Source organism: Mesoplodon mirus (genome assembly GCF_964341445.2).
Source record: "Mesoplodon mirus genome assembly, chromosome: 3".
Classification (NCBI taxonomy): Eukaryota; Metazoa; Chordata; class Mammalia; order Artiodactyla; family Ziphiidae; genus Mesoplodon; species Mesoplodon mirus.
In genome coordinates, this window is record NC_138978.1 from 63,957,688 (window position 1) to 63,981,959 (window position 24,272).

The window sequence follows — 24,272 nt, forward strand, 5'->3', positions numbered from 1 at the left end:
CAGAAAGAAATATGTCAAGTAGTGTAAGTTTCACCTGAGGCTTTGTAGTTTTTCCCTCCTAAAGCAATATGCATTATTAACAGTGAAGAATGCCCAGGAGTAATGACTTGACTTCATCAGTCCATAAGCAAACAAAACCAATATTCTCTATTACTGTGAGTAATGCCAAGCACAATCCTGACTCCCTATTTTCTGATTCTCTTTCCCAAGCCTCATTTTTCTCCTCTGATAGGAGCAAATTTTGCACTGGTTGTGGTAAATTTTTCTTCTGGTAGACTGGGTCATCACTGAAACTCAAAAACAGACTGGAATCCTGCATTTAGAGTCATTTTGAACTCCAAACATTTTTATAAACATTAGGAAAAGAGATCTTTTTGAGTCAGTTGGTAGGTTGAGATTCTCCTTGCTTCCCTCAACCATCCTCTTCCTATCACCCTCACTCATGTTGGTGTCACTTCTACTGAGGCTGCTGGACTTCAAAAAGAAATAGCAGTCAAATGTATTTGTTATCAGTGAGCTTTGCCCCCCAAACGAGAAGTGAGTCAGTGAAAGGGTAGATTGATGAAGTCATACAATTATAGATTTTTTAATTATCAAAAACAAATAAACAAAAACTTTTAGCACTATCTGTTGCCCCCAGAGAGACATTTCTCACGCAAATATATTGAGTTTTTCTTTTGATCAAAAGCCACTTTTTTCAAGGGACATAAGTTTAAAAAGGAAAGTGGAACTGTGGGAAAATACCAAATGTGTCCAAATGAAAAAGAACCTCTAACCCTAGCAGAACTTTGACTCTCTAGATCAATGATAATGCAACTCCACTTTCCTTTGAGTTTTAGTATTCAGAAATAATCTGGAACTGAATATTTGTGTGAATAGTAAGTATCCACACCTTAATTTCACCCTTAGGTTGAAAAGGGAGTTTTAAGCAACAGTTCCAATCACACCAGTTGCCTGAGAGGTGAACATACCCACTGTCATAAATATCACTCCAGGTTAGGAAGGATTAGGAATAAAGTAAATAGATGAAAATTATATTTTAGGGGACTTCTGTGATTAAGGATCAACTATTGATGACATTTTTAGGCATCTATCAAACATGTATTGAAGGCTCATTGAAATTTTTGATGCTTATATTTACTGTCTATATTAAGACAGCCACTAATTTCCCTCCCTAACAAATACATGCCTCTGTCTCTACCACACTAGCCTCAGCATGGCCTTTATGGAATAAATATGTTATTGTTCTAGAACAGGATAAAAATGCACTGTTTGGGGTTGTACAGGTTAAAATATATAGAACAATCCAAAGAACAATTATAGGAATTGTAAGCTAAGGTTCAAATCTAGTCTTGAGAATTTTGTATTGCACTTCTTTTGGGTTTACCAGTATCAGAACTGTTATTCAGATGAACTAAATTGTACTCTTTTTAAAAAAGGCTTATTGGTTGATGATTGTGTTACCTTTTCCAGTGTGCCCATGAAGCCATGCCTTTTGCTATACTAGAGAAATAAGAATGAATACATCCAATTAGATTCAAATCTCCCTATAATTGGAAATTATTTATATAAGAGAGAGAAGGCTGAAAATATATAAAGACTTGCTTGCTTAACAAGAATTAATTGCCAAAGCAAGAGTACATGGCCAGTAGGAAGTCAAAAATTTCATGAAAATGGGATCCTTCAGAGGCAGTTCCATACACTTAGTGGCTAAATCAGGAAGAAGCTTTTGAAAAAAAATCAATGGACTAATTTTCTGTATTTAATGATCCATTTCAAATATTCCTTTTGTCGATCTGAACAGCCAGGATGCTATATTTTAATCAGTTGATTTTAGTATTATTTAATTCATAGGTATTTTTGAAACTTACTTTATTCCTATTATGTAATTAAATTTGTTCTAAAAAATAGTGCAGGTAGGAAGTTGTAGAAATGTGAATGGAAAATTCTTCTCTAACTTACAGCAAGAACAACAGCTGAATAAAGTATTGTTTAGTTTCACAGTCGCTTTTGTATTGGATTTTCATACTTAATACAACATTAATTCTTTAATTCACAAAGCACATTACTTTATCTCCTAATACCAGTGCAACAATATAGCTATCTCCAGTAGTGTGGGACATTACTGTCATAAAATCAGGAGATTGCTCTTATCCAGACTGACTCTAAATTATTTCCTTAATAAAAGTGCAAACCCAAAGAGTGCCTATCAAATGGCTATTAAGTAAGAGGAAAAAAAATCTTGGCACAGATTAAAGCAATAGAAAACAGTGACAGATTAAAACTACTTACTTCATCAATTCTTGACATAGGTATTCCTTAAAACAAACGACTATTCTACTTCAGAAAATGGAGCTAACTCAATAACATTTATACTATCTTCATTTCAGAAGAAATATAAAAGCAAAAATAAAATGTGAAATTAATCCATTGTAATGAAAATGTCCGTGATTGAGTATGTAATTTGAAGACCTAAACCACATGACAACTGGCAGATGATCAAGGATTGCTGCCAACTAGAGGATGTCAAAATGATAAGGTGCCATTTCTTGACACTTGATTTTTATCTGACTTACTTCACTACCTTTAGTTCCTAGAAATCTTAAGGGCAAGATAAGTGATTGTCAAACTTTTATTGTTAGTGCTAACATCTTCCTTTTCATTTTATTTCAGGAATGTAAAAGTCAGCATCATCACACAACAAACTCTGTGGAATGTGTAGATTTAGCTCTAATTTCACCATTTTTTCTATTATGGATCCTCTGTTGTTTTTTTCATTTTGATTAATAATTTCCAATTCCAGAGATATATTTTATAAGTTGGCATTTAATCACAGAAAAATTTGCTTATGGAGATACACTAAGCCACAAATGACTGCCTGCACATATAAGCCATCCTAAGGCATATGCACTGAAGGGAAAGGCCCTATTGCCTCACTTTTTTATCTGTCATTTGAAGCACTGGAGTATATCACCAGTATTTGGCTCTAAAAAATTTAAGCTCTGCAAATAATTTGAATCCCCCCCCCCAATACTGCACTGTGCCAGCAGAATGCACTGTCACCAAGTCCCTAGGGCAAGAGAAACAGCAACTTCCTACCCCCTCTCCTTCAAGCTTCAGATCTCCCTTTCATGTATTTGTAAAAGTTTGTCCTCTAATGTCCAAATGGGAGAACATAGATTTTTGGCATCAAAATTGCCCTAGCTGAATACAAACACCACAAGAAGAAAAAAATAAAGCTTAACAGTTTGGTTGTCATAATCATAAAACAGTATCTACAATACATATTAGGCATTGTACTAAGGTGCTTAACATAAATACACTCATCTTCAAGACAACATTATTCTGCTTCGTTTGATATGATCACATGATTTATCTTCTGTAGCCCATTAATACAAGGCATTGCACTGGTTGATTTTCAAATACTGAAAAAACTTTGTATTATTCAAGTAACCCCCACTCAGCCATGATGTTTCTTTTTATATATTGCTGAATGCTATTTGCCAATATTTTGTTAAGGACTTTGGCATCTGTATTCTAAAGGATATTAGTCTGTAGTTTTCTTTTTCTTTCTTTCTTTCTTTCTTTCTTTTTTTTTTTTTTTGTACTGTCCTTATGTGGTTTTATTCACAAATTGGGAAGCTTTTCTGCCTCATCTACTATCTGGAAAACTATGTGTAGAATTACTGTTGACTCTTATTTAAACTTTTAATAGAATTCTCCAGTGTAACCATCTGCGTCCAGAGATTTTTTTCCTGGAAGTTTTTAAATTATATCCAACCTTGATAGCTTCAGGACTATTCAAATTACCTAGTTCATATTGTGTGAGTTATAGTAGTTTGTGTTTTTTGAGGAAATGATCCATTTCATATGAGTTGTCAAATTTACTTATGTAGAGCTATTCGTAGTATTATACCTTATTATCCTTATTATGTTGGTAGGGCCTTTATTGATATCCCCTTCACTCTTGATTTTGGTAATTTGTGGCCTTCTTTTTCTTTTCCAGTCTTGCTAGAAGTATGTCAATTTTATTGATCTTTTCAAAGAACCAGCTCTTTGTTTTATTCATTTTACCTGTAATTCATTTTAAGTTTCAGCAATTTCTGAACTTTTTAATTATTTCCTACCTTCGCTTGCTTTTGGTTTATTTGACTCCTATTTTTCTAAGCTATTGAGGTAGTATCTTAATTATTGATTTGAGGTGTCTTCTTTTCTAGTATATGCACTACTTTAGCTGTATTTTTCAAATTTGCATTTACATTCAGTTCAATATATTGTTTTATTTCCCTTGAGACTTCCTCTCTGATCCATGAATTATTTAGAACTACATTGTTTAGCTCCCAAGTATTTGAATATTTTCCTTTTATTTTTCTATCATTCATTCCTAGTTTGATTTATTGTGGTTGGAGAACACATTCTGTGTGATTCCAGTTCTTTTAAATTTGTTGAGATTTGTTTTCCAAATCAGGATATAGTCTTATTAAATATTCTGTAGGAACTTGAAGAGAATGTGTATCCTGCTGCTGTCAGATAGAATGTTCTGTAAGTGATAATTGGATCTGGTGGGTTGATGGTATTGTTGAATTCTTCTTTTTCTTGCTAATTTTCAGTCTAGTTCTTCTATCAGTTGTTTAGAGAAGGGTGTTGAAATCTCCAATTATAACAATAACGAATTTGTCTATTTTTTTCTTAGTTCTATCAATTTTGCATTACACATTTGCACCTCTGTTGTTTGTTGTGTATACATTTAGGATTGCTATGTCTTCTTGGTGAATTGACTCTTCTTCATCCTATAAAATTCCTCTTTAGGGCCTCCCTGGTGGCGCAGTGGTTGAGAGTCCGCCTGTCGATGCAGGGGATACGGGTTCGTGCCCCGGTCTGGGAGGATCCCATATGCCGCGGAGCGGCTGGGCCCGTGAGCCATGGCCGCTGGGCCTGCGCATCCGGAGCCTGTGCTCCGCAACGGGAGAGGCCACAACAGTGAGAGGCCCGCATACCGCAAAAAAAAAAAAAAAAAAAAAAAAAAAAAATCCTCTTTATTCCTAGTACATTTCCTTTGCTCTGAAATCCACTTTATATAGTATTAATGTAGCCACCTCTCATTTCCTTTAATTCATATTTGCATGATATTTATTTTTGATTCTTTTAATATCTACCTGCCTAGCTCATTACAATTGAAGTGACTTCTTATAGTCTGCATATAGTTGAATAATGTTCTTTAATCCAGCCTGCCAGGATCTGTCTTTTAATTTGTGTATTTAATCTCTGTGCATTTAATTTAATTTGGCACATTAAGGTTTAAGTCTTTTTAAGTCCTTGTTTTCTGTTTGTTCTCTTTTTTTGCTTCTCTAATTTCTTTTTCCTGCTTCTCCTGAGTTGTTTGAATTCTTTTTAGAATTTAATTTTGATTTATCTACAGTGTTTCTAGTATATCTTTTTGTGTAGCTTTTTTAGTTATTGTTCCTGGTATTGCATTACATATATATAACTTATAAGAGCCTACTAGCATCATCACTTAGCAGTTCAACTGAAGTATAGAAACCTTACCTTCTTTTATGTCCCTTCACCCTCCTCAGTGTATAATTGTCTTAAATATTTCCTCTATATACATTTAGAATCACCTCAGACAGTAACATAATTTTACTTCAATCATCAAACATAATTTTGAAAATTCAAGAGGAAAAAGAAAGCTTATTTTTTTACCCATATATTTGCTTGCCATGTTCTTTCTCCTTTCCTAATGTTCCAAATTTTCTTCTTTTATCATTTTCTTTTGATTTAGAGAAATTCCTTTAGCTATTATTTTAGGATAAGTCTAGTGGTGACAGATTCTCCTCATTTTCCCTCAGCTGAGAATGTTTCAATTTCCCTTTGATTACTGAAGAATATTTTCACAAGTATAGGATGTTGGGGTGACAATTCTTTTCCTCCAGCACTTGAAAAATATTGTGTCACTTCCTTCTGTCCTCCATGGTTTTTGATGAGATATCCACTGTCATTCAAATTGTTTTTCCTCTATAGGTAAGACATCATTTTTCTCCAGCTGCTTTTAAGATTTCTCCTTTGCCTTTAGTTTTCAGAAGTTTGATTATCATGTGTTTGTGCATGGATTTCTTTGGGTTTACCCTTTGTGGGATTCTCTCTGCTTCTTAAATCTATAAGATATGCCAAATTTCAGAATTTTTCAGCCATTATTTCTTCTTTTAATTTTTCAGCTCCACTTTCTTTCTCGTCTTTTTTGATAATATTCCTTACTGTTGGAACTTCTGAACAGAGTCTCTGAGGCTGTTCATGTTTTTTCAATGTGTTTTCTCTCCATTACAGATTAGATAATTTCTACTGTCTTATCTTTCAGTTTATTGTTTCTTTCCTCTGTTCTCTACATTCTGATATTAAGTCTACTCACAGAGCTTTTCAGTTATTGTATTTTCCAGCTCTAAAATTTCTATTTGTTTCTTCTTTATATCTTCTGTTTCTTTGCTAAGACATTATATCTCTTCAGAAGTTTTCTATTTTTTAGTTTTTTTCAAGCATGTGTGTAATTGGTCATTGAAGCACTTTTTTAATTGTTGTCTTAAAAATCTTTGTCAGGTAATTCTAATTTCTGTCTTCTCAATGTTGGCCTCTATTGGTGGTCTTTTTTCATTGTTTGAGATCTTCCTGGTTCTTGGTATGATTAAAACCTAGACATTTTCATATTATGTTACAAAACTCTGGATTGTATTTAACCATCTGTTGCAGCTGGTCTTCTCTGACACCACTCCAGTTGGGGAATGGTGGAGCACCTCATTTTGGCCAAATGGAGGTACAAGTCCAATTTTTCCATTTAGCATCCAGTGACACTTGAGGCAAAGTCTCCTCATTATTGCTAGGTGGGGATTGAAGTTCCAGCTCCCAGATGACCCCACTGATACCACTTTATAATTGGGTGATGGAGAAAATCCTGACTCTCTACTAAGACCTCCTCTAACCACTCTAATGGGAAGGTAGAGGAGTGCCTCATTACTGCTGGGTCAGAGTGTAAGTTCATGCTCCTTATGTGGTCTCCATTAACACCACTGGGTGAGGAGTGGCTTACTACTGGCCAGTGGGGATGAATGCAGTGACACCTTACTTGGCCTTCTCTGACACCACCCCAGCAGGAGTGTTGGGCCTTGTTAAATCCTTATAAGGGTAGAAGTATCAGCTTCCCACTTGGACTTTGCTGGCATTGTTGGGATGGGACCACAGTTCTTTCCGTGTTGTTTGGCTGTAGTAGAGCAATCTAAAAGTTTTCTGTCTTTCTAGGATGCCCCTATTTCTTGGTTCTTTGGCTAGAGAGAGTAGGCTTTTGTTGGGGCTTTTGTTGTCTGCGCTGGTTGGCATTTTAGGGGATGCCCACTTTTTCAACTCCTAGTCTGGGATATATGACACAAAAATAAAACCTGAGAAATTTACCACCATCTTGTTATTTGGTCCTTAGCTTCTTCAGTCTACTTCCCAGAGTTTTCCTATATTTGTTTATGTACAATGTCCAGAGTTTTTTGTTGTTCTTAATGGAGGGAATAGGGAATAGTATATCTACTCCATATACCAGGAGCAGAAATCCTAGTGTCTCGATTTCTAAAACCTAAAGTGCATGTTAAAAAAAAAAACAAAGGAAGGAGAAACACTGCAGAGTACATGGTGCAGATAGAAAGTGATAGGACTGTTTTGTTGTTGTTTTACAAAATTACTGAAACTGACTCATTTAAATGAGTGCTGATGTTTCCTTGAAATCAGTTACTTAATTATCCTTTGTATGTAATTCTGTATTGTTGACACTGATCCCAAACATCTTTAGAACTCTTTTGAACTTAATTTTAGAGAATGAGTTGTACCCATTTGAATATTCTCAGTGGCATAAACTGTCATCCTTTGAGGCTGTGTTTGATTTTTGGGAGCACCACAAGTGGTCCAAGAGCGACGATGGGTAGTAAAACTGATAAACAAATTGAGTAATACACTTCTCAGTCTAACATTCTTTCCTAAGAAAATAATGTGAACCAAAATTTTGTTGTAGTGAAAAAGTCATTTATTTTATACCATACAAAACCTCCCAAACACTTCAACTTTCCACATAATAAGCCTGATAAGCTGTGAGATGAATTGCATATGAACAGTGCCATTTGGTATCAAATCGCATTTCTTTCTGTGACTTTGACATAAATATTTCCTTGGGTCCTATGGATATTGAAGTTTTCCCCATAAACCTTGACAGTATGGTTTTGGGTCAACTTGAAAACATCATATTCCATCATTCTCAAATACATGTTATTTTGTCCAACCTCCCATTGAAAGTTCAAAACAAATGTCAAATCTCTATTTCTTTTTATCATTCAAGATGTGTACCTCAGCCTTTATAGAAACCTTCATGTTCAAATTCTCCTTCAGTATGAGTCAGTGTTCTCATAGCTAACCCTCTATCTGAAAGAATCCAGTCTCGATATTTCCTACATTTTCATCAGTCCTTTGTACTTCACCATGAGCATCCTTATTACCTTTCTTAAGCCTCTGTGCCAGTCAAAATAACTTACTCTTTACAGTCCCTCCACACCATAATTGTCCCTTTAGATGTCTTGTGTCATTTATATTTGCTTACCTTCACAAAGAATTTAGTGTTAATTCTTTGCTTTCTATAGCTGTCATTCCCTATCCTCATTTATTGCACCTGGTAGCCCCAATAAAGAGTGAAAAAACTGCTACTTATGTGAACAGAATCATTTTACAGAATGTTCTTTCCATGCCCACTTTATGCTTTGCCAAGCCATCTGTGAACCTGAGTGTCATTATTTCATAATCATGGAAAGATTACTAAATACACAGAGTATCCTCCTAATTGCTCAAGTATAAAGTTCTAAGTCACATACGTAGGATCTAAAATAGATAATAGACCTAATTCAATAAGTAGGAATGGCCCTTTGGCAAATTGAAGAGCTGCTAAAGAAATTTAATATATCCTTTCTTAACAATCAGATCCTTCTGTTCCTTTCTGTGGTTTCTTTTCGTTTCATAGTTCAACTATTGTAGGAAGAGAGACAATTTTGGGGAATGGTGGTTGCAATGTAATTTTGTGTTTAAGAGCATGAACTCTGATTGCCAGACAGCCTTGGTTCAAATCCCAGTCCAGCCAGTTTACCAGTTGTGCAAATTACTGGAGAAAGTTACTTAACCTCTCCAAGCCTTAGTTTCCTCCTTAGTAAAATTAAATAATAATAACTAATAATAATTATCCCTTAATGCTATTGTAAGGATTAAAGGAGGCAATATGTATAAGATAAGTTTTAGTACATTATCTAGCACCTAGTATTTGAATAGTAGCCATTGTTTTTTAAGTGCCAGTTACTGTGCCGTTTATTAAAGATGGTAAGTAATATGTGGTGCTTGCCCTCAAGGTGTTTCAAATCAAAGCATAATTAAAGTTTAAACTGTCCCATCAGAAGGAAAAAAATAAACCATAAAAATAAGTCTAAAGGCTATTATAGTTCTATAATATCTATGGTTTTTTACCCTTAGATAGACCATTACCAGAATATTCTAATCAATGAAATTATTATTAAGCAGTCATTATTGACTTTCTAATGGATTATGCATTGTGGGACTAAAGCTATGTTCTGGAGCTCTCTAAGTTTTTCTGGGTGTAAAAATTCTTTGCTTGTCTGTCACTTTCAGTTAAACAACCAATTTTCCTCTCTCCCACTGGCTCAAGGACTAACTGAAGACCCATGAGTATTATACCAGTGGATGTGAGAAGCAGATATAAATGTAAAATCAATTGCTTGTTCAGTAGCCAGGCCAGTAAGCCTTAGTCGGCCTACACGCCCAGCTCCTATAACTCCAGGAAATTGTTTTCTCTAACTAAATAACTCATCAGGCCAGTGACTTCATTCAGAGTACAGCAGCTCCAAATGTGATACTGGATTTATCATGGCTTTCCTTGCCTACCAAACAAGAGAACATGAAATTCCAAGGAGGTAGGAGAGAATTGAATTTGCAACAAGGAAAAACTCGACCAGAAGGGTGTTCAGTCTTCTAGAATGGCTGAGAAAGTTGTGACGTCTTTCATTTAGATTTCTAAGAAGGAAATAGATACATTAGAGAAATACACATTTGCCCTTTATGAGGTTATCTTAGTTGTGTTTATGATGTCATAATTTTCTGATCCCTGGTTGCATTAGACAGTATTAGATTGCTAATCGTTTTGTTATTGTGCTGTTATAGCCTGAAACTTTTTTTTGCATCTTTTCCTCCAGTTTCTCATGACTGAAATATCTTTACTGTTTTTGAATGTAAAAAGTTGTACATAATAAGACAATCAATTAGATATCTAAAATATATTCAAATTATTTTTTCTTTGCCTTGCATATTGCTAAATAATAATTTTGAATATTTTCTTCACTGAAATTACCTCTTGTTTGGAATCAAACAATATTCCTTCCCTCTCCAAATGATTTTGCATGATCACTGTCATCTCCTATGTCTCTTATGTTGCTCTTCTTTAAGAATTTTAAAATAATTAAAATTCATCTTTTCCTTGATTACTTGTTTAATAATTTTTCCTTTATACCTCCAATCTGACTTTTTCATAGTAATTAAAAATCTTGATTAGTCAGGAAAATTCACAAACTTTCCTAACTAATGAATTCTAAGGTGAAATTTACTTTTAAATTCCAAATTGCCTACCCTTAAAAGGTCAACAAGAAAGACAATGAATTCAGGAAGTAATTCCTCAGATCCTTCCATAATAATGGGTGAAGTACCAAGCACAGCATTAAAACGTAGGTTTAAAAGTATTAAAGATAAGCATTCACTTCCCATGTTAGACCTCCATGTTAAACCATACTTAATTTTAAAAGGCAGGTTCTAGGGGACTTCCCTGGCAGTCCAGTGGTTAGGACTCCACCCCTCCATTGCAGGGGGCACGGGTTTGATCCCTGGTCAGGGAATTAAGAGCCCCACAAGCTGCGAGGCATGGCTAAATAAATAAATAAATGGCATGTTCTAGGTTATCAGCTCACAAACAGAACTACTTGTTTGACAGAAAAGATATCAGGTAGAATGACTCAAGGAGCCCATGCTAGAATGAAGGTAAGAAAATCGGAATGAACGAGAAACAGGATTAGGCACCAGTCATTTAAAGATGGGAGACCAAAGTAAGCATGCCCTTTCTCCTCTAGCAACCACCCTCAGGGGCTGATAAATGATCATTGTTGTTTTGAATGAGGTACTGATGAGTCTCTCTGAAAGCTCATGTGAAGATGATCTGCATGCAGAGTTCACTTTAAAGACCTTTCCATGTCTAGTGCCTCTACAGGCTACAGATATTCGCAGGAATTTATCACATGATTAATTTTTAATGGAACTTAAAGATTGCAAAAACCATACTCTTGATTTAATATTGCAGAAAAATAATAAATATTGATTATACTCACCTGAACAAGCTTACTATACGTGTGTGGCATAAAGGCAAATATGCAAGTCAATTCTTCTGCTGCAGAATTAGAAAGTAGTTTCTATAATTTTCTCCCTGATGTTTCATATATTACATCTCTCTCCCTGCTATTATTCTAAATGAAATGCCAGATAGAACTCCACTTTATTTTTTAAGTTGTGACTTTTTTTTCTTCTTGAGATTTTGCAAACTGAACTTTGTTTCCTTAAAATGGGGGCTAAAATAAGCTTTGGCAAGCCATCAGATGACGACAAGTGTATTTAACGTGACCTTGCTCCGATATTAGCATTTTCACAAACCACGGCAGGCAGACCCTTACTGTTTTTTCATTATCCTTCCTAGTCATGGCTGAAAGCCCAAATGATGCCACTTTACTTACCGGAGAGGTATTCTGTACTTTTTTTTTTTTTTCTACTTTAATCACATCCTTTCAGCACCACAAATCTTCTGACAGATTGTCTTCTCCACAGGCAGGCAGCCACATCCAGACCTTGATGGGGTCCCAGAGCCTTCAACATCGTAGCCGGGAGCAGCAGCCATATGAAGGAAACATAAACAAAGTGACCATCCAGCAGTTTCAGTCACCATTGCCTATTCAGATCCCCTCTTCACAGGCCACCCGGGGACCTCAGCCTGGACGGTGCTTAATTCAAACTAAAGGGCAAAGGAGTATGGATGGCTATCCAGAGCAGGTGAGTAGAGTTTTTATAATTGATCAATTTTCAGGAAATATTTGGGGAAAGTCCCATAAATCCGTGGTTTGCCTTCCTTCATTAATGTAGTTTGGGACACATTAATGCTGTCACCATGTTGAATGGAGTAGAGCACTCTTTGTAGGGATTTTATCGTTATTTTCATTGGCTAAGAACTACAACATATAGTAATTGATGGTTGGTAAGATGCCCATTTCACATAAAGAAAAATTGATGAATTGGAATATTTTTTTCTGGTTTATCCTGCACCTCCTTCTGCCCACTCCCAACTCCAACTTAGCTCTGCAGCACAGCTTTTGAATGTTACAAAGAGCTTCAATGGATTCGGTATATTTACCAAGGCCTTTGGTGAAATTGACAGTGTAAAAACTAAACTGTATATTCCCCTCGATTTGTGGGAACATTTTTTAAAAGTTTTATCTTCTGATTTTTGAGTAATACAGAGATAAAGCTTTGCTATGAACAAAATGATAAAGAGCAGTTAGGAAGGAAACAGTTATGAAATGCTCCAAAAGCTATTGATAAGTGCCATGTAGTAAAAAAAAAATGCTGCTCCTCTGACCTATTTAAATTAGGATCTGGTTTTCCATTGTAGACTCTGCTTTTCTTTCTTAAGGCCAGAACACTGAATAAGATCTCATCTGTTGAGTCATATTAAGGTTAGAAAGTAAGACATCAAGATATTAATACTCTCAGAAATTAATTTCTCTTATTAATTAATAAGAGAAATTAATTAAATTTAATTAAAATTAATTTCTCTTATTTCATTCTTCAGATAACTAGGCAAAGCTCCCACTGACTTCTCTAACCCCTTAATATGGTTTATAAAGGTTTCACTTTATTATTGCTTATTCAAAGCTTCACGTATCACCATCCTTATTTCCTAAACATATCAGACAAGATTATTTTCATCCTCCAGTTTTTTCCTTTATGCTGTTGAGTCATTTATTATTTGGATCCCAGCTGATCCTGACATCTCCTGTGTTTCTTAATACCCTTCTTGAAGCTGAGATAGGGTTTTTTAAGATAATCGTCTTCCTATCCTGCCTTGATCTAGGCCAAATGTTGGATTTAAGGTAAAATAAATCAGACAGGTGTCTTTAATCAGGTAATGAGGTGAGGTTTTTAATTCTCCAGAGATTCTAAAAAGTTAATAAAGTTTTAAATTATGCTTTACCACAGGCATCTTAGGTTAAAAATTGTTCATATATCCTCTCCCCCACAAATATCATAACTTCAATCCAGTTCTCTGATTTAATGATTCTTGTTAACAGGAATAATTAATAAGTTATTACAAAATTTTTTTCTCCCAGAATCAGCACATTTAAAATCCACTGAGATCAATGCCCTCTGTTTCCCCTACTTTGAATAGTAGGGTTAGTATTAGCATACAGTTATTCTGAACACTCTATATTTAAAGGCCTTTTTTATATTATTTCTCAAAAAATATATAAAGTATATAGCTTGACTTAATGACAGGATTACTAAGTTTTAGTTTACATGCTTATCAAACTTAAAATATCATGATTCTTTCAAAGAATGTATTTATAGTCATTGTAAGTGTTCTGATTTGTAACTCTAACAACATCAGGTGTCTTTCAAACTGAGAGATAAAAACTTAAACATTCAATGGTTATATTAAGGAAAGTACTTAAGTGTAATTCCTTTTGAATTCCTGGTCTTTTCTGCCTTGGTTTCAGACTGAAATGGTTTGGAATGCTGAGATGAAAACTTTGGAGTGACCACGAGAAAGCCTAAGGAGCATTTAAACCAATAGTACTAGTCCCCAAACTATGCTCCCCCCTCCCCTGAGTTATAAATCTGGAGACAGTTTCTCAAAACCTTTTTCATGATTCAGTGTAATATTTATCCATTACCAGTGGCATGCTGGAGCATATTCGTCCTGGCTCATTACTGTGTGCATATCTTCCCAACTCTACCTTCAGCGACACCACACTGATAGGTTGAAATTGTGGGGATAATTACACCAAGGAAATAAGCAAACACTACAAACCAGGGCCCTCCCCTTCCCTCAGCCAGCTCTTAAACATTTTCCAGCACACCACAACTACTACACTGTTTTCTTTCATCTCTTTTTCTTTTTCTAACCTCTCCACTTCTTTGTTTAGTTCTATAGCATTCAGGAAAGAGAATACTAGGAATAGGTCTCAGAATTTGGAGTTCGAGTTTCATGTTAACTTTTATTAAAGTGTGTGAATCTGGTCAAGTCATTAACTCTTTCCTGAGGTTCTGTTTTTCTCCTTATAAAATGAGAACATTACCATCCACCAACAACATTCAAAAAGTTTTTGAGAGAGTCAAATGATACAATTCTGCATGCACACACATGCACACAAAGTAAGCCTGGCACTGAGAGTAAAGAAATAGGAAACAAAAGAAATAGAAATACAAGATTTTAAGCATTAAAATACTGGAGGGCACTTAATGAATATCAGTCCAACCTCCCTAGTCTATAGATAGAAAACAAACAAACAAACAAACAGAAAGAGGCTGACGGAGGTTATATAATTCACTCTCATAATAAAAATATTTTATGTATTTTTTACCTTCCTAACTCATTTTTCTTTTGAAAACTCAGACCTCTCTAATATGTGTGTGTGCCCTTTAAAGCAAGACTTTTTCCATATTTAACAAGAAAAAAAAGGAGGAAAATATTTAAAGCATTTAAGAACTGTATAGTTTCACACGAAAATTATAGAGTAGCGATTGAACTGCAAAGACCAAGGAGGTAACTGAAAATTCTAATATGGGTTTCAGGCATATAAATCAAGATACTCTATTTTCATAAGGCATTTCTAGTGGTGCATTAAAAGAGCCATTAAGAGAAAACAGAGTTTTCTTAAATGATTACTACAAAAACAATGTTAAATTTGGTCAAGTACAATATGGAAAAAATCTAAGTCATTCATAATTTTTAAGTGCAAGGAGACATCATAAACATAGTACAGAAGGGTAAGCTGGGATGAAGTGAGAGAGTAGCATTGATATATATACACTACCAAATGTAAAAATGATAGCTAGTGAGAAACAGCCACATAGCTCAGGGAGATCAGCTCGGTGCTTTGTGACCACCTAAGGGGGTGGGATAGGGAGGGTGGGAGGGAGACGCAAGAGGGAGGGGATATGGGGACATATGTATACGTATAGCTGATTCACTCTGTTATACAGTATAAACTAACACAACATTGTAAAGCAATTATACTCCAATAAAGATGTTAAAAAAAGTAAATAAAAAATAAACAGTACAAATAAACATGCTGTGTGCAACATGATAAAGCACAATAATTTCTACTAAAGCTTGGAGATTTTACTTTAAAAAAGTAATCACTTATTGGAATGCTACAGGTGAAAAACAACCAATTACAACGAATCTACATTTTTTTTAATTCAGGGAAGAGAAGTCTGAATGAAAGTAGGAAAAGAAAAGACAACAGTTCCCATACATTGACTGCCTACTATGCTATTTATACTATATATAGTGTATTTATGCTATAAATACCATGTATCTTACACACAGGCCTGGCTTCATGGTGTGTGAACTGTGCAGCTGCACAAAGTCCTGCACTTGGAAGTGCCCCACACTTGGTTTAATGCTCTGCTGTCACCAGCTTGTAATTCTTAAAAATCATTCAACAAGGAGGTTCACATTTTCATTTTGCATCAGGCCCCACTAATTACATAGCTGGTCCTGCTTACACATGCTGTTCCATTTAGTCTTCACAATAATCTCATTTCCTTTTTATAAATGAAGAAACCAAGGCACAGAGAAAATAAGTAACTTGTAAGAGGTATAATTGGTCAAGCTACTTGTGAGAGGTATAATTGGTCAAGCTGGAATTTTAATCCAGGTCTGTCTAACCCAGAACCCAAGTTCTGTGTACCAATCTTACCATTAAATTAACCACATGATCCAGATGCTTGCTGTGGCCTCAGTGTCCCCTTCTGTCAAATAATATTAGTTAAACGTGTTTCAGCTACAATTCAGAGTTATAGAACTGCCTTATACAGATGGTATGCTGACTGGAACTCACATGAACACTTCCAATGCTTTGAAAAGCAAAAATACTCAACGAATGGAAAGTTTTATTTTTAGCAAAAGTATACCTCTGTATCTCTTAATGTGACCTAAAGAACTAATGAATTTCTAATCTGATTAAAATAAGTTCCATATAGCAATGAACATACATAATAAATGCTACCACTAATGAAGTTGAATGAACTTAAATTAATGTCATATTTTACCTAACCAGCACACTTAGCCTTTTTTAGCCATAAAGAAGTACTTAGTAAACTTTGATGTTCCACCTGAATGATGAAACCATCTCAACTTTCAAACTACCCATCACAATAAAACAAGGCAAAATATCTAAGAATTCTAATTTAATACACTTTTACATATCTATTTTTCATAGACGTTAAGTATCATCTGTTTTCAACTCTAGGATTAAATGGCATAAAATATATGGAAGTGATTTTTTTTCCTTTTTTTTATTTTTATTTTTTAATTTTTTGCTTTATAACAAATTAAATCAGTTATACATATATATATGTTCCCATATCCCCTCCCTTTTGTGTCTCCCTCCCACCCTCCCTATCCCACCCCTCCAGGCGGTCACAAAGCACCGAGCTGATCTCCCTGTGCTATGCGGCTGCTTCCCACTAGCTATCTACCTTACGTTTGGTAGTGTATATATGTCCATGCCGCTCTTTCACTTTGTCACAGCTTACCCTTCCTCCTCCCCATATCCTCAAGTCCATTCTCTAGTAGGTCTGTGTCTTTATTCCTGTCTTACCCCTATGTTCTTCATGACATTTTTTTTTCTTAAATTCCATATATATGTGTCAGCATACAGTATTTGTCTTTCTCTTTCTGACTTACTTCACTCTGTATGACAGACTCTAGTCCATCCACCTCATTACAAATAGCTCAATTTCATTTCTTTTTATGGCTGAGTAATATTCCATTGTATATATGTGCCACATCTTCTTTACCCATTCATCCGATGATGGACACTTAGGTTGTTTCCATCTCTGGGCTATTGTAAATAGGGCTGCTATGAACATTTTGGTACATGTCTCTTTTTGAATTATGGTTTTCTCAGGGTATATGCCCAGTAGTGGGATTGCTGGGTCATATGGTAGTTCTATTTGTAGTTTTTTAAGGAACCTCCATACCGTTCTCCATAGTGGCTGTACCAATTCACATTCCCACCAGCAGTGCAAGAGTGTTCCCTTTTTTCCACACCCTCTCCAGCATTTATTGTTTCTAGATTTTTTGATGATGGCCATTCTGACTGGTGTGAGATGAAATCTCATTGTAGTTTTGATTTGCATTTCTCTAATCAGTAAAGATGTTGAGCATCCTTTCTTTTCATGTGTTTGTTGGCAGTCTGTATATCTTCTGTGGAGAAGTGTCTATTTAGGTCTTCTGCCCATTTTTGGATTGGGTTGTTTGTTTTTTTGTTATTGAGCTGCCTGAGCTGCTTATAAATTTTGGAGATTAATCCTTTGTCAGTTGCTTCATTTGCAAATATTTTCTCCCATTCTGAGGGTTGTCTTTTGGTCTTGTTTATGGTTTCCTTTGCTGTGCAAAAGCTTTTAAGTTTCATTAGGTCTATGGAAGTGATTTTTAAACCATAATGTGCGACCCAGATTCAAGGCATTAATTTCCATAGACTAGAAATCTTATGTATAATAATGGATATCCTTTTTAACAAATTATCTACAACAAAATCATGTGCATGTCACTTGAAATTCATTATCAGGGAATTTTACTTAGAAAATGGATTATAATGCATAAACCATTTTGATTATTGATGAACATAATAGAGAATAATAGAGTTGTACTAAACAGTGAGCTGAAGAAAGCCAGAAAGTAAGATTTGACTCCTTCCCATTCCACATGAAAACTCTTAGCCATCATATCCATTCTCTTAGCTCTTCCCTTTATTTCCCAGTCCAAGTGACTATTCAGCTTATCATCCCCTTCACAATAAAATAATACTTTTTATCAGATGTTCTCAACCTCAGCTGTACATTAGAATCTGCTCAGCTTTTTTTTTAATTGAAGTATAGTTGATTAACAATATCGTGTTAGTTTTAGGTATACAGCATAGTGATTCAGTATTTTTTTCAGATTATATTCCAGTATAAGTTACTACAAGATAATGGCTATAATTCCCTGTGATATACAATATATCCTTGCTGTTTATCTATTTTATACATAATGGTTTGTATCTGTTAATCCCATATCCCTAATGTGTCCCTCCCCCAACCCTTTCCCTTTAGTAACTGCAAGGTTGTTTTCTATGCCTATGAGTCTGTTTCTGTGTTGCATATATCCATTTGTACTATTTTTTAGATTCCACATATAAGTGATATCATACAGTATTTGTCTTTCTCTGTCTGACTTATTTCATTTAACATAATACCCTCCAAGTTCATCCATGTTGTTGCGAATGGCAAAATTTCATCCTTTTTTATGGCTGAGTAATATTCTATTGTGTATATATACTATGTTTTCTTTATCCATTTGTGTATTTATGGGCACTTGGGTTATTTCCATGTCTTGGATATTGTAAACAGTGCTTCTATGAACATTGGGGTGCATATATCTTTTCAAATTAGTGTTTTCGTTTTTTCTGGATATATACCCAGGAGTCGAATTGCTGGATCATATGGTAGTTCTATTTTAGTTTTTTGAGGAACTTCCATGATGCCCGATGGAGGTTGCTCAGGAGCATTTTTTTTTTTTTTTTTTTTTTTGGTACGCGGGCCTCTCACTGTTGTGGCATCTCCTGTTGCGGAGCACAGGCTCCAGACGCACAGGCTCAGTGGCCACGGCTCACGGGCCCAGCTGCTCCGCAGCACGCGGGATCCTCCCGGACCGGGTCATGAACCCGTGTCCCCTGCATTGGCAGGTGGACTCTCAACCACTGTGCCACCAGGGAAGCCCTGCTCAGGAGCTTTGAAAAACACTCATGCCCTGGCTTCATCCCCAAAGAAACTGATTTCATTAGCCTGGATGTGCGCTGGGTAATGGGAACTTTTGAAACTCCCCAGATGATTCTATTGTGTAGCCAAGGCTGAGAACTGATATCGAGATATTCCATAACTCGGCAATTTGCCAGCTTAATAACATATTGTTATTAACACTATTTAGAAGTATACATAAGTCATACATAACTTGTTGAATAGTTTTTAAAGAAACTAACATAAACTTGGTTTTTCTGTTTTGCAAATGTATAATCCAAGGCAAAGCATATCTGTATATGTGGAACATATAGACCTCAAAGCAGAATTAGGAAGGAAAAACATCAGCATGATGCTTCAAATGTCTCAAAATCCTTTCATGTATTAACTGATTTAATCTAATCAATAATGTTGTGGTGGATAGAGCAGTTCCTGTTTTACTGACTAAAAATCTAAGATTCAGAGAAGTCGAGCTAGAATTAAAATCCAGTTTCATGAGTCTACCACATAATATGCTACAGCCTGCTGCACTATAGCCAAACATAGAGGTCAAGAGTAAGCCCACACTGGAAGAATAAAAATAGAAAAGTGCACACTCAAGTCCATGTCTGCCCCAGACAAGAGAACATATCCGCTAATGAACCTAACATATCAGGAGGGCCAGAGTTCCATAGCTGCTTCCTGCCAGTTCCTGTGAGTATACATTTGAACTAAAGTTTGTGCCTAAAAGAGAACTTGTAACATTACATTAGAATTACATTAGAATAAGCCTTGTGAGTTATACAAAGCAGCTCACACCCATCATATTCAAGGGGAAATAAAAACAAAGCTCTGGGGCTTCCCTGGTGGTGCAGTGGTTGAGAGTCCGCCTGCCGATGCAGGGGACACGGGTTTGTGCCCCGGTCCGGGAAGATCCCACATGCAGCGGAGCGGCTGGGCCCGTGAGCCGTGGCCGCTGAGCCTGTGCGTCTGGAGCCTGTGCTCCGCAGCGGGAGAGGCCACAACAGTGAGAGGCCCGCGTACCAAAAACAAAAAACAAAACAAACAAACTAACAAAAACCAGTTAAGCTCTGAAACCCTCCTTGAAGGAGATGCTATAGTGTACCCTGGAAGAAATCATTTTGATACTTAATAATATGTGGAGTACATGAAGCTTTTGGCTAAGACATGATTTCAGACATCTCTTTAGATGCTCTGATCAGTTGCCTGAAGGGCTCACAAGGGTTCCAGGTGAGGCTTCATCTAACCTCACCTCATCCAGGTGAGGTTGCAGGTGAGGTTCACTCGGAACCAAGTGAAGAAAAATACATTATCCTACATTATCCTATTTGAGTGTTTGATATAAGAAGAAAAACTTGGAAATATTTGGGTTTTTTAATTATGAATTTTAAAATTAAGAGGCAATAATTTAATAAAGATGGTTAGAAAATAGATATTAAGATGGTTTTAATGTATATTATTTACTCAAATGATTTCAGGGACATCCCATACCTCATCCTGCTCTACTTAAAGTACTGCTATTTATGCATATTTTCCCCATAGAATTTTATTCTCCAGTAACCAAAGTAATACTGCAACTCTAAATTCATACTTTGACACAAATAATGTCTAACTCAACACCACAAATTCTACAAATTGACTTTATGAATTATGTGCAGTTAAATAGTAGGATTCAGTAAACACTACAGTAGGAATCAGAAGGCCTCTTTCAGTGTTCCACTAAATACATGTATGGTCTTCTTGGTTTCCTCAAGTTTAAAATGAAGGAAATGAAGTGAATAACCTTTAAAATGCATTTACAGACTAAAAAACATTTGAGTTTCTACTTTTTAGATACATACAGAGTTGGCTATTTTTTTCTGAAAGATCTAGAAAATGCTACTAAAAGGATTTTATTCATCAATCTATTAGTATGTTTCCTCAAAAGATTTAATTAGCACTTTTCATTGGACTTGCATCTCTGATACACAACAGAAAAAGATATGAAAATAGAAGGATCAAAAAAATATTTTTTAATATTAACATTTATATATTTTTATAATTATTACCTTTTTTAGTCTATGACACAGGCTCATTAGAAATTTTAGGAATGCAAAGAAGATTTATGTAGACTTTGTATGGCTGTGCAATACACATAGTGTAAATCACAACAAAAGTTATAATACCTTATCATTGCATAGCACTCTTTATTGTACAAGCACTGTTATATAATAACCTATAAGACCAGGAACTAAAAGTGAAAGTAGCAGCAAATTTAATCTCTAGTTTAATTTCAGTACCATGAAGCATTCTCTCTACTTCTGTCAAGTCCCATAATCAAATCGCCATCATCATCTCATTTGATCTCTCAGCAAGTGGCTTGACTGAACTCTTTCTTTAAATTTTCTTCACTTGGCTATCACTATTCTATCGCTTTCCCTCTTTCCACATTAGCCATTCTTTCCTGATTTCTTTATTGACTCCTTTTCTGTTCCTGACCTTTAAATGATAGAGTGATCCAGTGCTCAAACCTTGACCCCCTTCTCTTTTGTATCCATACTCACACCTATATGATTTCATTCACTTCTGGGATGGATGAGTCCAAGATTTACGTATCTCCAGCTCTGGCCTCTCCCCTGTACTCCAGATGTTTATATTCAATTACCCACTTGTTGATATCTCAACCTGATGTCCAATGAATTTCTTAAACTTAGCATAGTCAAAAGAAACTCTTGTTTCCCGGCCCTGCCCCTACCAAACCTGCTTCTCTTCTAGATTTCCCCATTTCAGTTAATGGCTCTTCTATTCATCTTTTTGCTATGGCCAAATATCTTTGGCTCCCCTTTCTCACAGCCCACGTACAAGACACAGCAATTCCATTAAAATATATTCTGAATTCACCACTTTTCATCACCTGCACTGCTACCACCTTATCAGCCATCACCTCACTCCTATCTACTTCAGTAGCTCCACAATTGTTTTCTCTTTTGCCGGTTGCTTCTCTCCAGTCTGTTTTCCACTGCCAGAGTGATCTCTTTAAAACATGAATCAGATCATGTCAGTCTTCTGCTTAAAAATCCCTAGTGGCTTGAAAACTTCTGAACCCTTATAAATCCTCACTATGGCATGAAGTCCTTACAGACCTGGACCCTGCCTCCTCTCCTTCTACTCTCTCCTTAGCCATTTTCTCTCTCGTCATGCTGATCATGTTGTTGTTGCTGATTTTAACTGCTTTATTGATATAGTTTACACACGGTAAAGTTCACCTGTTTAAAGTGAACAATTCAGTGGTTTTTAGTATATTTATACAGTTGTACCACCATCACCATAATCTAATTTTTAAACATTTTCATAATTCCAAAAAGAAACCTTGTACCCATTAGCGGTCATCTTCCATACTCCCTGCCCTCTATTCTGCTCCCAGCCCTAGACAATCATTCATCTACATTGTATCTCTATACATTTGTCTATTCTGGACATTTCATATAAATAAGATCATATGATATATTAAGTTTTTTTGTGACTGGTTAATTTTAATTAGCATAATGTGCTTAGTGTAGCATGTATCAGTAATTCATTCCTTTTGACTGTGAAATAATATTCCATTATGTGGCTATACCATATATTGCTTATGCATTCATCAGGTGATACACATTTGCGTTCTTTCCGCTTTTTGAACATTCATGTACAAATTTGTGTGTGAAGGTACATTTTTATTGTGCTTGGGTAGTTACCTAGGAATGAACTTGCTGGGTTATATGGTAATTATGTTTATCAATTTTAAGGAGCTTCTAAACTCTTTTCTAAAGTGTCTGCCACATTTTACTCCCACCAGCAATGAATGAGTGTTCTAATTTCTCCACATCTTCACCAATATTTGTTATTGTCTTTCTTTTTTATTATAGCCATCTTGTGAAGTATTGATAGTATCTCATTGTGTTTTTAATCTACATTTCTCTAATAACTAATGATGTTGAGTAGCTTTTCATGTGTTTATTAGTCATTCATATATCTTCTTTGGGTAAATGTCTATTAAAATTATTTGCCCATTTTTTAATTAGGTTATTTGAACTGTAACTGTCGTTCATATATTCCAGATACAAAATATTTTCTCCCATTCTGTAGGTTGTCTTTTCACTTTCTTGATGGTCTCTTTAAGGCACCAAAGTTTTTAATTTTGATAAAGTCAGTCATCTCCTTTATAACATTTGGTTTCATATCTAAGAAATCATTGCTTAACTCAAGATGACGGAGATTTACTTGTATTTTCTTCCTAAAGGTTTATAGTTTTAGCTCTTGCACTTCAGTCCCTGATTTATTTTGCATTAATTTTTGTGTATGGTGTTAGGTACAGGTAAAAATCATTATTTTTCATTATTTTTCATTATTTTTCATTATTTTCAGTTGTCCCTATACCATTTGTTTAAAAGATTATTCTTTCCTCGTTGAATTATCTTAGACCTTTTGTTGAAAATCAAATGACCACAAATGTTAGGGTTTATATCTTGATTCTCCATTCTATTTCACTGATCTATATGTCTGTCCATATGCCGTCTTGCTGTTCTTTGACTTTACAAAGATCCATCTGTCTTCAGGGCATTTAAAATTGTTGTTCTCCCTGCCTGGAATAGTTTTCCCATTTTTCTTATTGTCTGTTGCTTGATCCTTTACCTCATTCACATTTCTGCTCAAATGTCACATCCTCAGAGAGGCCTTTCTTAGCTACTCCAACTAAAATAGCTCCTCACTCCTGTTCCGTCAAACTGTACTTACTTTCCTGCTTTATTTTTTTTCACAGCTCATATCACTATCTGAAATTATTTCCTGTTCACATGTTTACTATCTGTCTTCCCCATTAGAATGTAAGTTCCATGAGGGCAAGGATTTTTTGTCTGTCTGATAAGGTGCCTAGCACTTAGTAGAAAATCAATAAATATTTGTGGCATGAAGGCATGAATCATGATTTCTACAATCATTTTCATTTTCAAAGTTACAGCGGTTTTTCCAAGCAGTTAATTATATAATTGGAGCACTTCTTTGAATAACTGGCATATCTTCGAAAAACTCACCACGTTTTAAGAAAGAGTCATCATACACTTTTGACAGTGAATAACTGA

The 24,272-nt window shown here is 35.4% G+C and overlaps 1 protein-coding gene and 1 long non-coding RNA gene across 5 annotated transcripts in view; one reads left to right on the forward strand and one right to left on the reverse strand.

Moving 5' to 3' along the window:
* Positions 1 to 24,272, forward strand: part of LRRC7 (leucine rich repeat containing 7) — a gene marked incomplete at its 3' end in the record, with an annotated part of 502,056 nt that overhangs the window by 432,146 nt on the left and 45,638 nt on the right. Inside the window, exon 23 of the mRNA XM_082614056.1 lies at positions 11,941 to 12,162. Coding sequence (XP_082470182.1) covers positions 11,941 to 12,162 — 222 coding nt within the window. The remainder of the gene's footprint in view (positions 1 to 11,940; positions 12,163 to 24,272) is intronic.
* The window catches only part of LOC309800161, a 163,957-nt gene that overhangs the window by 76,646 nt on the left and 63,039 nt on the right, over positions 1 to 24,272 (reverse strand). For all 4 annotated transcript variants that reach the window (XR_014293406.1, XR_014293407.1, XR_014293408.1 and 1 more), the window contains exon 3: positions 11,850 to 11,979. This is a non-coding gene — a long non-coding RNA (uncharacterized lncRNA). The remainder of the gene's footprint in view (positions 1 to 11,849; positions 11,980 to 24,272) is intronic.